This window comes from Manis pentadactyla, chromosome 2 (assembly GCF_030020395.1).
Source record: "Manis pentadactyla isolate mManPen7 chromosome 2, mManPen7.hap1, whole genome shotgun sequence".
NCBI classification, from domain to species: Eukaryota; Metazoa; Chordata; class Mammalia; order Pholidota; family Manidae; genus Manis; species Manis pentadactyla.
In genome coordinates this window covers 107,525,406-107,541,617 of record NC_080020.1, presented here as the reverse complement: position 1 = coordinate 107,541,617, position 16,212 = coordinate 107,525,406, and the positions used below count along the sequence as shown (strand labels likewise).

At 42.0% G+C, this 16,212-nt stretch overlaps 1 protein-coding gene across 4 annotated transcripts in view; it reads left to right on the top strand.

Annotated features, from left to right (window-relative positions):
- GHR (growth hormone receptor) overlaps positions 1 to 16,212 on the top strand; it is a 251,391-nt gene that overhangs the window by 181,861 nt on the left and 53,318 nt on the right. For all 4 annotated transcript variants that reach the window (XM_036910891.2, XM_036910895.2, XM_036910892.2 and 1 more), the window contains one exon: positions 3,242 to 3,307. In XM_036910891.2, the coding sequence (XP_036766786.2) occupies positions 3,242 to 3,307 (66 nt within the window). The remainder of the gene's footprint in view (positions 1 to 3,241; positions 3,308 to 16,212) is intronic.

Sequence of the window (16,212 nt, the reverse complement as noted above, 5' to 3'; positions counted from 1 at the left end):
CATTATCTCCTGTCATTGGGTAAATTGGTCGCCATATGCAGTACCTCAGTTTACTTACTTGGGTTTGCACTGTGGGTTCGGGGCTGGTCCTTAATGCCACGCTGCGCCATTGGTAAATGATGATACTTGGCACTGATTCTCCCATTCTAGCTCCCTAAATGATAGAGTTGAGAATTCACTTACAAGAACTGGAATTGACTGCATTTAGCTTCAAGCTAAATCTGTGACACAAAATGGATTTCCATCCCCTGCCCTCAGAGCCCCACTGCCTACTTACAGCCCACACAGGAGGACCTAAATAGTGCGGGCCTTGCTGGGCTGAGAGCAGCACCCTGTCTTCACATGTGCAAAGTCCTGAGCTTATGAACTCTAATGTAAAAGCACCATCAAGTTCTCCACAGGAAGCAATGTGCCCTTGCCTTCAGGCTAACAGCAACACAGTGACAGTGACAGTAACAATGAGGAGAGTATCTGACATTTACTAAGCTGTTCTTACATTGCACATTTAGTGTATCCCATATCCTAGGTGATTTAATCTTGTGTGTGTAGTTGCTGTTACTGTCCCCATTTTACAGACAGAGACACCAAGGTCTAGATCCATGCTGTTGCTGTTGGGAGGTTGTGTCCAGGACAGGCAGAAGTAGGAACGGTTGGCTCGCAGTTAGTTCTCGTCTCAGGGCCTCCCCTGGGCAGGCAGGATGAGGGACACCAGGGCCTGCAAGACAGAGGTTCTGCAGTGTTGGCAGGATCAAAAACCATCCCCAGTGTGCCCCCGACTTTGCCCCTGACGCCACACAGCCTGGCTCAGCTGTGCCCACTCCCAACAGACTGCTGCTCTTGCCAGGTCCAGCTGTCTCACCTCACACCCTCGTGCGACCCTTCCCTTGGCTTCATCTGCCCTTTCCCTTCCCCTGCATTGCCTTTTCATCTCAAGTTCAGCACCCATCGCAAGGAGTCACCTTCCCTAAGAAACTTGTCCAGAGCTCTGAAGGGCCATTCCTTCCTTTAGAGATTCCTGCCCAGGAGACCCTGGGCTCCTGAGAGGCTATAGCAAGTTCACTTTATAAGGCCAGCATGTAAAGCCCTTACATAAATACATTGCAGGAGTCATTCTCTGCTTTTGGTCACTGTTTGTTTGTCTTTCCTTCACTGCTCAGTGCTTCTAGACCTTAGAGAGCTCTGACGCGCACTGAAACTGACAGACACCTCGCTTTGCCAGGACGGTGCGGTGGTGTTTGTTGTGCTTTCCTTCTGGAAACAGCACCTTCCTGGGGCTGGCATCCATCTGTGGGCCTTCCTTGAGGACGCCATTTGTTCCTTTTATATCTTGATTCATCACATACTGTGGAGGGTGTTAGCTGAGTAAGGCTTTTTGCCTTACGAAAACATTACCAAATACAGACACCATCAAGAGAAAAGCACCAGATGTCTGTCTGCAAAGAAAGCACAAACCTGGTTTGTGGAGAGTCAGAGGTGGCCAGGGCTCCCCCAGCATTTCCGGCCGGAGGCTTGGTCTACGTGCCCCCTCGGGGCCTCATAACTGAGCCCCACACTCCATTCTGCAGAAATTTGTCAACTTTCCTGCTGAACTGAACCTAGAAATTGGTGTCCATTTGTTTTCCCCATTTCAAGCTGAAAATTGAGACAGACTTGCTGGGTAATTTTGACCAAAATAGCACATATCATTGTGTCCCATCCCATGACTGACTTAACTTTCCTCTTCCTTTGAGCTGTCGAACTTCCTCAAGGAGTTGTCAGTGAAACAGGTCATTCACAGTTGGAAATTATATAAACTTGCTGACCTTGACCAAAAATAATGTTTAGTGCCCAAATCAGAGCAAAGGGCAATAAAACAAAGTATTCTCTGATTTGTGGCAAAGAACTGGGGGTGGGCACAGGTTCTAGATAATGGTGATAATAAAGACAGGATACTAAGGCAGTGTGTAGACTTGAGGGGATTTTTGTAACATGCAATTTTCCTTTCCAGTCACATTAAAATCAATGGTTAATACATTCTCTTCTCTAGGAAAATGCTTTTTGTCATTCTTTATTGTTCTCAGAAATAAATGAGTTTCTACAGATGAAGTTACATTAAAATTTAGAGAATAAAAAGAAAGACTTTGAGAACTAAGTCCTATAGAGTTTAAAATATTAATTCACTAAAACCTAAATTCACTTAAAAAAATATTCTCACTGATGTACCCAGGCTGAAAAAATCTCCGAGGAGTCAGAATTCTGCAGCGTTCAGTGAGATCTTAACTTCATCTGTTGGGTTCAGTTTCACCAAGACCTTTCAGCACCTTGCCACTGGGTGGGTTAACTGGGGGTTAGCTGGGTGGGAGGGGCACATCCTACAGCAGACCAGCCAGGTGGACTAGATTTCCTGAGGTTCAGGGAGACAGGAGGGGTCAGCTCACTGCCCAGCACACCTTCATTTTCTACCTCTTCTTTTTCCATATCGGAGAAAGATTTCTTAGCATTGTTACTGTAGGTTTCTACTGAGGACCCAAAGCATCAGCAGTTTTACTGCTTTGATGTAATGCTTAGTGTTTGGGCTGGGACCACACTCCCTCTCTAAGAATAATGCAGACGTATGTGGTCTAATGTGGAGAAACCCCCTTCTCCTTCGAACCCAGATAGCAGTTGCAAACTTTTATATCAGAGATACTTGCAAAACAACCCAGTTCAGCAGTGCAGTGACAGTAACATTGATCAATTTCCATTTGTCCTGTTTTTTAATGCAACATAACACCAGTCAATAAAGTTATAAGCACTTTTATAATGGATGACTCATTGCCCATCTCACATCCCAAAGTTCTGTGTCCCTCTTATCCAGCTTTTCACTTCCCCTCATTCCTTCCCTACTCCCAGGACTGCTCACATGTTTATTTCTAAGAATAAGATTTTTGACTGAACTGTTTTTAATACTGGTTTTAAAAAAGAATGTATGTTCCTCCCTGTTTTCACAAGCAAGACTTCTGGACTCAAATGATAGAAGAAGGCATTTTTTCATTGTCCTGACTATGTCTTGGCATGAGACCAGAAGCTTCCATGTGCTCTTATATGTGTGGATTCTTTTCAGAGGATAGATGCAATTTTAAGAAGAGAGAAAGAAAAAGGAGAGAATTATCATGAGGTTGGACCAGGTCACATTTTGTCACTTGCAAGTGAGATCATAATAAGGTCATATCAAACTATGTTTACAGGGATGACTAATGGTTTTCTTCTCTTTCTGTTCCAGCCACAGCAGGTACCCTTGGCAGAGCATCCCAGAGTCTGCAAAGAGTTAATCCAGGTGTAGGAACAAGTAAGAATTTTAGTCCTTTTTCTACCTTCAGAATACTGTCCATGCTGTACTATAATCCAAGCTACTGTCCTTTGTTTTATTTGGGTGACTGACTGAAATGGCACAAGCAAGCAAAAAAATTTTTTTTCTGGGTTGCTTTTTCAACTTCTCTACAAGCCTGCTTCTTTTGTTTCTCTGATTTGCTTATCCTAAAAGGTTATGTAAATTCAAATTAATGAGAAGAAAAAAAGATGAAATAATTTATTGTGGACCGACAATTAGGTTGAATTTAAGAACCTGTCTCTTTTTACAAACCCTATATTAAGTTATCATTATTATTTTCAGATATATCTTTACCTAATGATCACATTGACGGTTAAACTCATGCCTTCAACCAAATTGCCCTGTGCTCCAAAATCCTGCCTTCCATGCAAGCTCTCTCTTCTCCTTAAACTGCCTTTGTACATCCCCTCTTGTCCTCTGACAGCCTCCTCCTTCATCCCAAGACTGAGTTCAAACAGCAGCTCTGTGGGGAGATTTCTCCAAATCCTCTAGGCCTGAAGAATTGTTTTGCCTCTGTGCTTCCTCAGGACTTTGTCCGTTATTCCATGATGGCATTTACCTCACTACATTTTAGCATATATGTTAGTGCCATGAATGAACTCAGTGAGTTGTGAGGGCTGCATGAATTAATTAATTATGTTGAGTTTTAAGGCAAAGCTATTTTTTATGTTTCTTCTAAACCCTCACATGACCTAAAAAAAATCCTGATCACATAGTGGATACCTTTAATTAAATTCTAGGGATGGATTTTTTTCATCCGTTGGAGTGTATGCTAGAGTCCACATTACAGAAACCAAGGAAGAGAGGACAGTGCACCTGAGTTTAAGCTCTTGGTGTTTCATTGCTAATTCTGGTGTCATTAAACCATAATTTGGATTCTATGACTAAATCGCAGAATAAGTTTCTAATATGAGATGTAAACATCATTTCCTTGGAGGTGATGCCAAGGGGGGGGTTGGGGCTGTTTTTGACAAATGTCATCTACTTGTCAGTTGTGCCAGACAACAAAGTCTTTACGACCCTCCTGTTTCAGAAGCATCTGACGTGTTAGTCTGCTCTCTGATTAATGTAAAGGGTTGTAAAAGGGGTGGCTGTTTGGTTATGTTTGGTTTCTCCCAAGCCTTCACTCAGGAGATAATGTGACTTATTGTTAGTTTCTATAAGGAAATGAAAAGCAGTTAAGAATGTTCTATTAATGGTGCATGCTCCATCCCACCCTGGAAGCCCCCCACGCACGTGCAAACATCATACACTGCCCTTCGCTTTCCCCCAAAGTGTTAGCGGGATTTCCCCAAGCCATTTTCTTTGTCAAGTCACGGGGTCTAAAGAGGCTAAGCCTTGGACCTTGTTGAACTACAACCTCTGGGTATAGCGGATGTGTTAACGAAATTCCTGCCAGTCATTGGGCCTCTGTTGATTTTCTGTCTTTGCCATAGCAAGAGCACAACTGAATTGTCCTTCATCTGTGGTATATCACACAGACACTGACCTACCCCCACAAAGAAAAATCCTATCCTTCCAGCTTCTCCTTACCAAAAGTTACCTGCACTCTGTCCCAGGACTGATTGGGTTATGTCACACAAGTCAACAGACATGTCTATATCCATGGGCACCTTCCACAATGTGCACGCTTTGACACAAGACCACCTTTATGATCTGAGCATCTCATTGATCTGCAGCAGGCCCTAGCGCTCACAGCCTCACTTGTCACTGAGTGCACTGTCACGGTGTCACACATGTTTGACTCCCTGCTGTGCACCCAGCACTAACTCTGCTGGCAAAGAAAGAAATGAGCAAGGCATTGTCCTGATGTTAGGGAGCTTATATTTTCCCTAAGGAGACAATTTCACAGTAAGAACTAGTGTTCAACATAAAATGTCCTGTCAGTATGAATTATAACTTATGCATTTCCTACGTGCACTTTTCTAAACTTTCAGATTCAAAGCAAAACCCATTGGGAGAAAAAAACAATCCTATCAGAGCAAATCCTAGACAGAACTGACCAAACATAAATGCACACCACCTCCCTCCTGCAGGCTACCTTTGCCTTACACTTGGGCTCTTGGAATAATCCCTTAGCAACTGCCTCCCTCCTCTCTCCTTACACCCTCTACCCCTTCTCTTCTTCCTTTCAGCCATATTCCTCTGCCAGTCACAGCTTTAAGAACCCAACATATTGCTTTGCTCTAAATAACCTGAACTCTCTTGGGTGCCCTCCCTGCTGCCTACATCTTAAACAGCAAACCAAGATGCTGACATCCACCCTCCATCGTCTCTCCCCAGCTTGTGAGTTTAGGCTGCTTACTTCTGCACAGGAACACTGTGCTCCCCCTCCTCTGCAGCTTGGCTCATGTCATCCCACCTTCAAGAACTACCCTCATCCTCCTCACCCTGCATTCAGCAAATATAAATCCTCGTCATTCTTTAAGGTTCAGCCAAAATACTTTGACCCTTGGCCTGAAGCAGTTCCTCCCTTCCCCACGCTTGTCTTTGAGAGAGGTCATGCTATTTCATACCATTCTTAAAGGATATATTAAAGGCTGCTGTGGAGTACAGTTCTTTGCGTATTTTTCTTAGCTCCCTGTCTGGATTATGAACAGCCTTGTTCAGAGCTGTGTAACTCACAGTGCCAAAAATAGTACCCTAAACACAGTAAGTAATAAATGATATTGCAAATAAATTAATTCCCCTTAACAGTTCCCTGATTAACTACCCTTCTCCGATGTAGCAGTTCCCACCAGCCCCCTAGTTTTCGTGGAGCCCCTGGGCTGGTGGGGGCCATTCGCTGAGGAGCAGACCTCCCTGCTGTGTCAGTCACACATTAATCACCTTACGTCTTCCTGCCATTGCTGAAAGACTCATAGGAATCAAATAATTTATATCCAGAAGACAGACTCCTTACGGGCAAAGGACACAGTATGGCATCAGTAGAAAGGGGCATGTATTGAACGTGTGCATGCACACTTGTACACTTGGAGTGCCCAGGTGCTAGCCTCTTCGTCCTCCCACTGCTCAGTCACATGAAGCACACTTTGTCTCTAGGTCTGGAACCACTACCTATGTGCCTGTTGATTCCCTCACTGCCAGCAAGCCCAAAGTCTGCCCCTGATAGGGTTTCCCGTAGTGAGCAGGTCATGAAGGCACATTCTCGCTATGTGGACAGCCTTAACCAGCAGCCCCCAGGCTCCACTGAATTTACGTGCAAATCATAAATCTAATTGTATTGCTAAGCAGCACTGACAGGCTGGTATATCCTGCCCTGAATCAACTCAAGGACCCGTGACTGTAGCAAGTTAATTATATTTAGTTAACACAGTTAACTAAATTATATTTAGTAAATACAGTCCAAACATCACATCACCAAGCATAAGAACTGGAGAAAGGCATGTGGTCAAACCAGACCAGCTAAGATTAACCCATGCAACACAACACCTAAAGAATTATCCTTTGCTCTAACCTTCTCTTTCTTCTCTTGCTTACCAAAAAGTACCCCATTTTCTAAGCACTCAGAGCTCTGCTCTCCACATGATGAAAGGGCTTAATCCATGTGAATGGGTATTTGTATGTTAATGGGCACCAACCACCATGTCTTCCACAGAGTAGATTCATAAGAAGTATTTTCTGGAAGAAAAGGGCTATTTTTGGAAGTCTCATGAGGACTTTTCAGCCCACACATGGGTAGCAGCCCACTTCAACTATGCAAAGGCATAAATATGAACAAGAACACACATTCTGGATAAGAAGGAAATTGAGGGGGGGATCCCAGTTTAAAGAGATATGCAGACATCTTGTTATACTTTAAAGAAATAATGGTACAAAGTACCCCAATAAAAAGCTGCTTTTTGTCTCTGGGCAGAGTAATGAGGATGGTTAGAATCTTCTAGAAAAAAGTAAAACATTTTTAGTAGTCCTGAAGAAGGCAGATTCCTTGGTTAGGGTGCTTTGGTTCCATGCTCTGTGTTTCTCCAATAATTTTATTTCTCTCTCATAGCTGATTTTTGGCAGAGGATTTGATGATCATTTGGGCCAAATACATAAGACTTATTAAACATATATACAGAGAACTTTCTAGATGATTTGATATCTTTCTGAGAGGGATTTTTTCCTCTCATTTTTAAAAGTCTTTCCTTTTCACTGAATTTATCACATACTACTATGAAAGTATAAATTTTGTAATCAATGGTATTTCCTCCTCAAATAAAAATGAATATCCAAGTGGAGAAAGATATTGAAGTTTCATTGGCATTTGGAGCATAATTAACCCAAGATTTTATGAAAACAGGCATTCTGAACATAAACATAAGTGACCGAGGTCACAGTTTTGAAAGTATTCCAGAAGGTTATCATATTAGATAGTGACAGCAAATGAATGACTTAAATGTTTGTTAAGTTCACAAACCACTTCCTTCACAATTATGAGTTACTTTTTAATAAACACACTTTTGGGAGATAAAAGTTTACTATTGTAACTGTCATCTTGCTTGTTCAGATCCATATTGTACATTCTTAGCTGGACTCCTAGTGTCCTGTTTTCTCTTCCCTACCTCCTATTTTTCTGGACCACAAGCCTTCCTGCTCTCTGCTTCCACATTCATTCTCTGCCTAGCTCAGATCCAGTGATTCTTCTGCCCAGTCATCTTCAGTAGCTCCCCACTGTTTTCTAAATGTCGTCTCCCTGTTATTCAAGGAAGTCCCCACCGTGGATCCCCTATGTGCTTTTCAAGCCTCCTCTCCCTTGTGTTGCTAGGTACATCAGGTTTATGTCCCTGCAGTCCTGTTTCATTATGTGTGCTCATAGCGGCCCCTTCGCCGGAAATTCTCTCTCATCCCCCAGTCAGAAGCAGCCCTTCTTGGGTTTTGTGTTTCAGGCAGATTTCAGTTATCACTTTATGCACAAAGCTTTGCCCTGTTGCCCCAAGAGAATGAGTGCTTCTGCGCATACCTGGGATCTCTGCAGCTCTTTCTTTCTCCCTCTTGAGGAGAGAGAGCGTACTCAGCCCTGAGGGGCGCAGCCTCTGGAGGAACACAGCTTTGGGTTAAGTCCTGGGCCTACTGCTTCCTTCCTACATGAGCTCATTTATGTTTCATAACCTTTCTGTACCCTGATTCTGTTCTGTTTTGTTTTATCTCTAAAATAAAGACGCTGATAGGACCTACCTCATAAAGTTGTGAGAATTACATGTGTTGATATATCTAAAGTAGTTAGAGTAGTATCTGTTCCCGTGGTGTTTATTGTACTCTCTCGTGGCTGTTATTTTATTCCAACAAGTATTAGAATTGAACTGTGTAAAATTTCCCATACTCAACTCTATTTGGGACATTGTAACGTTATGTCATTTGTTTCAACCTAATGGAGACTTTCGTCTGCTTTCTATTTCCTCTTAATAGACCGTCCTTAGGGACCAGAGCAGGTTCTTATACATCCTTGTGTCCTACAGCAGCTGATAAGTACCTAGCACATGCCATACCTAATGAGTAGCTGTTGGATTTTGCACACACAGCAAAAACTAGTAAAAAAATAGAATCCACATTTCCCCAATGTCTCAATTACTCCCTGGCTACCACAGAGAACTTCCGTGTCCTCCAGCAGTCATTTATAAAAGGAGAGAGATAATGCTGTACAGGAGGAGAAATTTATCTTGTCCATTACCATCGCTACCTAGAGTCTTTCCTGAAAGCCTTCCACAGAACCTTAACTTCAGGTCAGGAGACTAGTGTCATGGTCTGTCTTGGAGAATGTCAGGGCATCTCCATGTCATCGCTATGGTAACTGGTGGCATTTCAGCTGCCGAGGGAGGAGGAGCCCCACTCCGCCATCACTGCCCACATAAGAGCTGAATGACCTTCTCAGTTTGAAGTGTTCTTTCTCCTAGATATTTTCAACCTTCAGGGCTTATTTGCAGACAATGCAGCTAAAATAAGCACAGCAGAAGGGAAGTGTGTCAGGGAAGGAATGGTATCTTCAGAGTGTGCAACATTTATTTGTTGCAAAGCACTTGAGCTTTGGACATGCTTTAGAGATCAATGCTGACTTTGGGTTCTGACACTGAAGCTGACATTGAATTCTCAACAGTCTACTGTTTATAAATAATTCAGTAAATGACTCAGTAAGTAAACAGATATTATTGTGATCCCTTTTGAGGAAACAGTGTATATGTTGACTCCTTCTTGCACCCAAACTAGTGGTCACCCTTCCTGACTCACAGCACTAATCTCCAGACATGCCAAGCATCCTGCAAATACTATTCATCCCTCTCCCTTGCCTTGGAAGGCAGGTAGCATTATGCACTTTTTACAAGAAGAAATGGAGGTACAGAGAAAACAGCTTTCCTAAGTCTCTTAGCAGACCACATGAGAGTAAAGAAGATACTGTAGGTATAAAATAAAGGGCAGATGATGCACATTATTGGTAATTCTAATAACAGTGTTCAGTTATCTTAAAATACAGACTTAACAGTAACTTTTTCCCAGCTTTAAACACCCAGATAAAGCCTGCCATTCATTCCCCAGTGTTAGTGCTTTATTGCACACCGCCCTGCTGTCATATGAATTGTTGGGAGGTAACACTTCTTTGTAAGATAAATATTAGGTCTTCACTTTATCCTCTGTCAACTCCCAGCAATTTGCTGAGCTGTAATCAGTAGTAAGTAGGTATTTACTACTTAGTTTACAGGAGACCTGTTCTCTGTGCTTAGGCAGGTATTAGTGAAACCTCTGGAATGGGGAATGAGTCCACTGCTCAAGGTCAGCCTCCTCAAGTACCTTCAGGTCCCTTCTGATCATAAACCTATAGCAAATCTTCTATTTCTTCTGGAACCCAAACAATGAGAAAATAAACAAAATCTACAGGCATAGGCCTCTGAAAGCCTTGATCTTAAAAGTACGTAAATTTGTTTTTAAGTCTGAGAAGGATGATTAAACATCTCCCTAAAAATTCCAGTGATCCTGTGTGTATTCTATATACCAATTCCTAGTATGGTTTTTCTTCCAAAGCATAACGTGCATTTTTCAAGGATGACATCCAAGACAAACATTCTTTCACCCTGGATGACCTCAGTGGGTGGTAACCCTTCTTAGTGACTGTGGAAAATAAAAGCATCCCAAAGTTGGTTGCAACCTTTGAGTTCTTCAAGCCTGCAGGCTTCTGGTTTGCTTCTCCATTCCACAGCTTCAAAATGAGCTCTGTAATCATTGCTCCTAAGAGAGGCCTGGCTGCTGCACGCAGGAGCCCCTCCAGGGAGGGCACCCCGGTCCATCATTCCAAAAAGGCTTCGTCCCACACCAGCTCACTTGTGATGAACTTTTTTTCAGATAATGTGCACTTGTGCATTAAAAAAAAAACTTGAAATTCATCATATAGGTATACCCTGATTTTAATACAAATTAATCTATACCCTGAAAAAGCAGACTATACATCACATTTATAAAAAAATATTTATGGAATTCAAACATGAATACAAATTATAGTGTGCCTCTGGCAAATACATGCGTTTTATAAGATTTTATATATCATAAATATATACATTTTATGAGGTCACATATTTTTTAACCAAAAATAACTTGAGGTGATCAATTACTAAATAAAGAACTTCTCAGTAGAAAAGAGGTCATACAACTTTCAAAGGGCTTTTAAAAATAGGATTTATAGGAAATTGATTTACATGTAATTCACAATATATGATACAAAAAAAGCTACTTTTTTTTAAGGTCAGGAATTATTTAAACCAGGGGATGACAAACTATGGTCCTCAGACCAGATGCTTGCTTTAGTAAAAAAACTTTTATTACAACACAGCCAGGCCTATTTGTTTCAGATTATCTATGCCTCCTTTGGGGATACAATGGCAGAAACATAAACTATAGGTTTGCAAGCCTAAAACATTGATTATCTCACCCTTCAAAAAAGTATGCCAACCCATTACAAACAGAAAAAAAGATGATTTCTGTAACGTATTTTGTGGCACTAGTCTTGTTTGTATTGTTTGTTGTCTTTTAGTCTCCCATAGAAAATTATCTCCAATTTGGTAACTGACATTAATGAGAATACTCATTAATGGTATTAATGGAGAGGACTCACTTTATGAAGTTACTTCACAGTTAACTCTTCCGAGAGACACTATATTGTAAAGTAAAATTAACAGTATCTCCTAAGCAGTGTGGACATGGACATTTACTATTATTATTATTCCTGGTACCACATCAGATGCAAGCTAATCATCTACTAATGCCTGGTGATGGATGGAATGGGCAGGAACTTGCAGTGGGATTGTCAGAATGCACCATCATTATCACAGAGTGCTTATCTTATGAAGAGTTATAGTCAGTGTACCACACGGCTCCAGTATGAGGGCTGACTTGACTTTTCAGGTTTGTAGACCTTTCACAAAATGACTACTGCCACCAAATCCATGCTGCAGGATAAAGACAGAAGTCTCTTCTACTAGGAGCCTATGCACTGTAAAAGACTCACCATTTTGAGAACTCACAGCATCATAATTGATATTACAATTCAGATGAGCGGCCTTCATTGAGTCCTCTTGGGGTTCTCAGGTAGTGTTCATATCTTTACGGCTGCAGGTTATCTTTTGATTCTTCATGTGTTATTGAAAAGTAGCCTTACCTCTTCTTTTTTATCTGTTAACATTACCTAATAAATAGAAGTTTAAGTTTGGATGGATGTCAAAGCAAATATATGCAGGAGAGCCCATCTGAGTTCTGTACAGGTGTGCACGTGGCTGTGTGCACCTGCTGTGGTACAACTCTTGCCAGGCAAACCCCAGAGAAATGGAGAAGCACCTGAATAGCATCGTTAGTGTGACTGAAACTCTTCTTTTTCTGAATTCCAAATGCTTCTAAAATTGTGCATTTTTGCATTGATGTCAAGTAGCTGTTTGCACGTGGTATCTTTGCAGATTGTAAGTTCTTGGAGGGCAGTGACTTAGTCTTCCTCATCTTTATAGCTCCGCTCCCTGCCTCACAAGTTAAACAGGCCTTCCACAAAATGGGAGCTTAGTATTTGTTAAATGCGTATCATACAGAGTTCCAGGAATTAGTGGAGTGCAAATGCAGAATGAAAGTGGCGGGAGGGGCATTAGCACAGACTTCATGGCATTTGAATTTCACATTTCCCTCTAACACCAAGAGCAGCACAGAGGAGTAAGGTACTTGTTTCTTTAAATCTGAGAGCGGTAGATGCATTTCCTCTTCTGCCATTTTTCTTTCTCATGGGGAGAAGCAGACCAGAGGGTCCTACAAAAGACTTGGAGGTGTTTGTTCTTATCATACAGCAATGGTTGCAGGCTCTGTGTTGGCTTCAGTTCATGTCCCAGGCTGTGTGATGAAGACTTTGGGGCTTGGGGAGCTGGAGGCCGTAGTTGTCTTACATGTATGCACCTGCCACGCTGCCGATATACCATGAGCTGCATTTCCTCCGTCAGTGGAGATGTCCACATCTATCTCACAGGGTCGCTGTGAGGTCACTGGATTGGTGCACAGAAATCTGGCACAAAGTAGACAGGAAGTAAATGTTAGCTGTTGTTTTTACTACTACCGCTGGACTGCTGTTCCCACCACTGTTACTCCTGCTGAAAGAGGAGCAATACCCTGGGTCACTGGACATGCCCTACCACCTCCTCACCCCACTCCCCAAGGCTCATCCCTAGTTTAAGTTCATTTACATTTTCTGGGAGGACAGCAAGGACTTGGGACCTCCTGTGGTATATCTCCCATTTGAGTAGTATATATTTTTAAGGAAACAAAATTCTCACAGTCTCCAAAGAAGACTTTGTCACTGTCTCCAAAGAAGATGAGGAAGACTAAGTCACTGGAGACAGCCCAGTTTGGGAAAAATTGATTTAACAAATGCATTTTAATGTTATAAATGGCTTTTAATTGCCATTTAATCTACAAAAAGGGCACAACTTAATCTGTAGCCACGAGGAGCCTTGTTTGAGAAGCCCTGCTTTCGTGTTCTGCCTGTAAGCGCCTCTGTGGGGTCTTTGGGTCAGGCTGCGCCCGGAGGGGTGGGGGAGCAGGAGGTGCTGAAAAGGAAGGCTGAGAGGCTTGCCCTGGGCTGCATGGCCAGAGGGGAGCTGAGAGCGCAGGCCAGAAAGACACCCAGACGGAGAGGTGGGGGGAAGAGGGAGAAGGGCAGCCTAGACGCCTCATTGCCCTGGGGTGGGACTGCCCTCAGGCAGGATTAGGTACTCTGTTTGGTGCCAAGTAGGTCGTTGTTCCGTTTCCTTCCTCCTTCCCCTGAAAAAGACTGTCCTTAGGTACAGAAGAGACAGGCCGTACACGTAGCTAAAAGGAAATTTTCCAAAGAGCAATTTTACCCACCACTGGACTAAACCCAGTCCCCAGCTTCTTTCTCTGAGCTTTCAGGACATTGCCTGCCATGTGATGAACCATTTGACAAAAATCATGTGCTGTTTCACTGATAGAATTCTTTTATATGTGTACATTTATAAGCCCCTGGAGTCCCTAACTTAAAATTTGTTTTTGCTTCAGAAGTTCAGCTCTAAGGTTTCCCAGATCAAGCTTCACAGCGGCAACAAATGATGTATTAACTTGCAACTAAGGCCCCAGGCTAGCCCACGGCGGCCTGTTTGACTCCTGCTGCAGATAAGCTGTGGCTGGCTGGGTGCTGGATCGGGGGCTCCTCTGGACATGAGGAGGAGGAAAGCCTCCCACACCATTTCCCATTTCATGCTGCTCTCTCTATCCCTGTCCCCCCATCTCCCCCTACTCTAAATACTCTGCCTTTCCTGGGAAGGGTACAAAAATTTTGAACGAAATGAAAGTTTCCTTGTTACATACTCAAAATTTTAGTTTTTGACTGATACTCTCAGTTAATCCCTGAGTAAATAACCTCCTGGGGTGTAGTGAGCCTCAGTGTGAGAAGTTGTCAGGCCAGAAAACAGCATAGCATACACCAACTCCTTCCTGCCTTGCAAACCTCTCCTTGCTGAGGTATTTACAAGAGCAGGTGCCTTATTTATTAGTCATCAGTTATTGACAGGACTCAAGACACATCCCCAGCTCCTTTTGGAGAAACCAAAAGACTAAGAGAGAAGTACACACACTAAAAAAAATGATAAACTGGGGAAGCCAGGACACTAAAAAGAGAACAGTTAAGAAATGAAATCAAACATTTTCAGAGGAATAGAATCAGGGATGAGAGAAGCTGACTCCTCAGGCAGCCAATGGAAAGAAGGAAACTGAGTTCAGAAGGATCACAAGTTAATTTAAAGGATTAAAAGTCACAGGAGACCAAGATTTCTCAAGTCACCAAAAGAAAGGAGGCTCAGCCTTGTTCAGCCTGCAAAACGACCAAAGCAAGATCTGTATGTCTAATTTGACAAAAGCTGATTTCCCCTCTTTCCCCTTTGAGCCTGTAATTCTGTTCTCCTCACACAGCCTTGACAATCATCTCACCTGTAATAAGTAACTAGCTCTGATGTACCTCTTAAGGGATGGCCCAAAAACATTTCCTTTGGGAGTCCTTTCTCTGAAAGAGACCTGGAGATAAAGGGCAGGAGGCTTCACTGGTATAACCAGAGCCAGAGCAAGAGCCGAATTGTAAGCTTCTTACTTAAGGACTGGAGGCATGGGGGCTAATACATAATGGGCAGTTTTTTGTAGGAGTGTGTGAAGAATCATTTGTTTACAGCTGATTATAAACCCCAAAAGCATAATGGATTTAGGAAAGATTCTCAGTGAATGACGAAATATTTAGGTGTGCTCTATTCTGGTTGAAACAGGCTGACATTTGGGAACCAGATCAACCTTATTATCTGAATGTTCCTTATACAGGAGTTCACAGTTCCACCCATGATATATTCTTTCCATGAAGGTGAAACTGAATCAAATTAAACATCTAGGCACCATACTGCCAGATTATAGGAAACAACAAGGATAAAAGAACATTTTAAATGACTCTTCAAGCATGCAATAAGATAAAGAAAATTATCTTCAACCAAAAACTCATATAACAAAAAGAAGAAATGTCATGAATTTGAACAGACTTAAGAGACTTGTACAGGCCTGTTTTGCATCCTGATTCAAACAAATAAATTGTCAAAAGACATTCTTTTGAGATATTTTTGGAAATCTTGAGCACAAACTGGGAATTAGATGATACTGAGGAATCATTAATTTATGAGGTGTAATATTGGTATTATTATTTTTTTAATGAGAGAGTCCTTAATCTGTAGAGATATACTGTACAAAGTTACTGATGAAAGCAGATGATTTTAAAAAGTAGGTAGGGAAAGTAAATAAAACAGGATTGGTAAAATGCTAATAATTTTTGAAACTGGGTGAGGAACATATATACTGAGTGGTTCATTAAACCATACTATTTTTGTGTATATTTGCAAATTCCATAATAAAAGTAGAGTAAACTCTCACAAACAAATGTTCTCAACCCCTATCCTCAAGTACAGACAATTAACATTCCCAGTGGAACCCGTGACATTAGCCTTACTAGTGACTGAAAAGTGGGAAAGGCTCTTATATGAACACATTTAGAGAATTGCTATGGGAAAACCAGTAAATGTTTGAATTCTGGCTAACTAGACATTGAACGAGTTGTGCTGAAGGGTACGGTTCTGAAGGGTTGATGCGGAAAGGCATCCTTCTTTTCAAGTAGCAAGAAAAATAAATAATTTGGCTAGAATTTCAGGCTGTGGCTCTAGGTCATATTTGATCTCAGTTTGGGAAGATTTCATTGTTGCTGTTATCTAGCATGATGTTATTTGCTTGCACATAAGCTCGGCTATATATGTTTAATGTTGGTGTGAGCAATTTCCTAGAACTGAAGTCACATCACAGTAAACACTGCTGTGTCCCAGTAGACATTC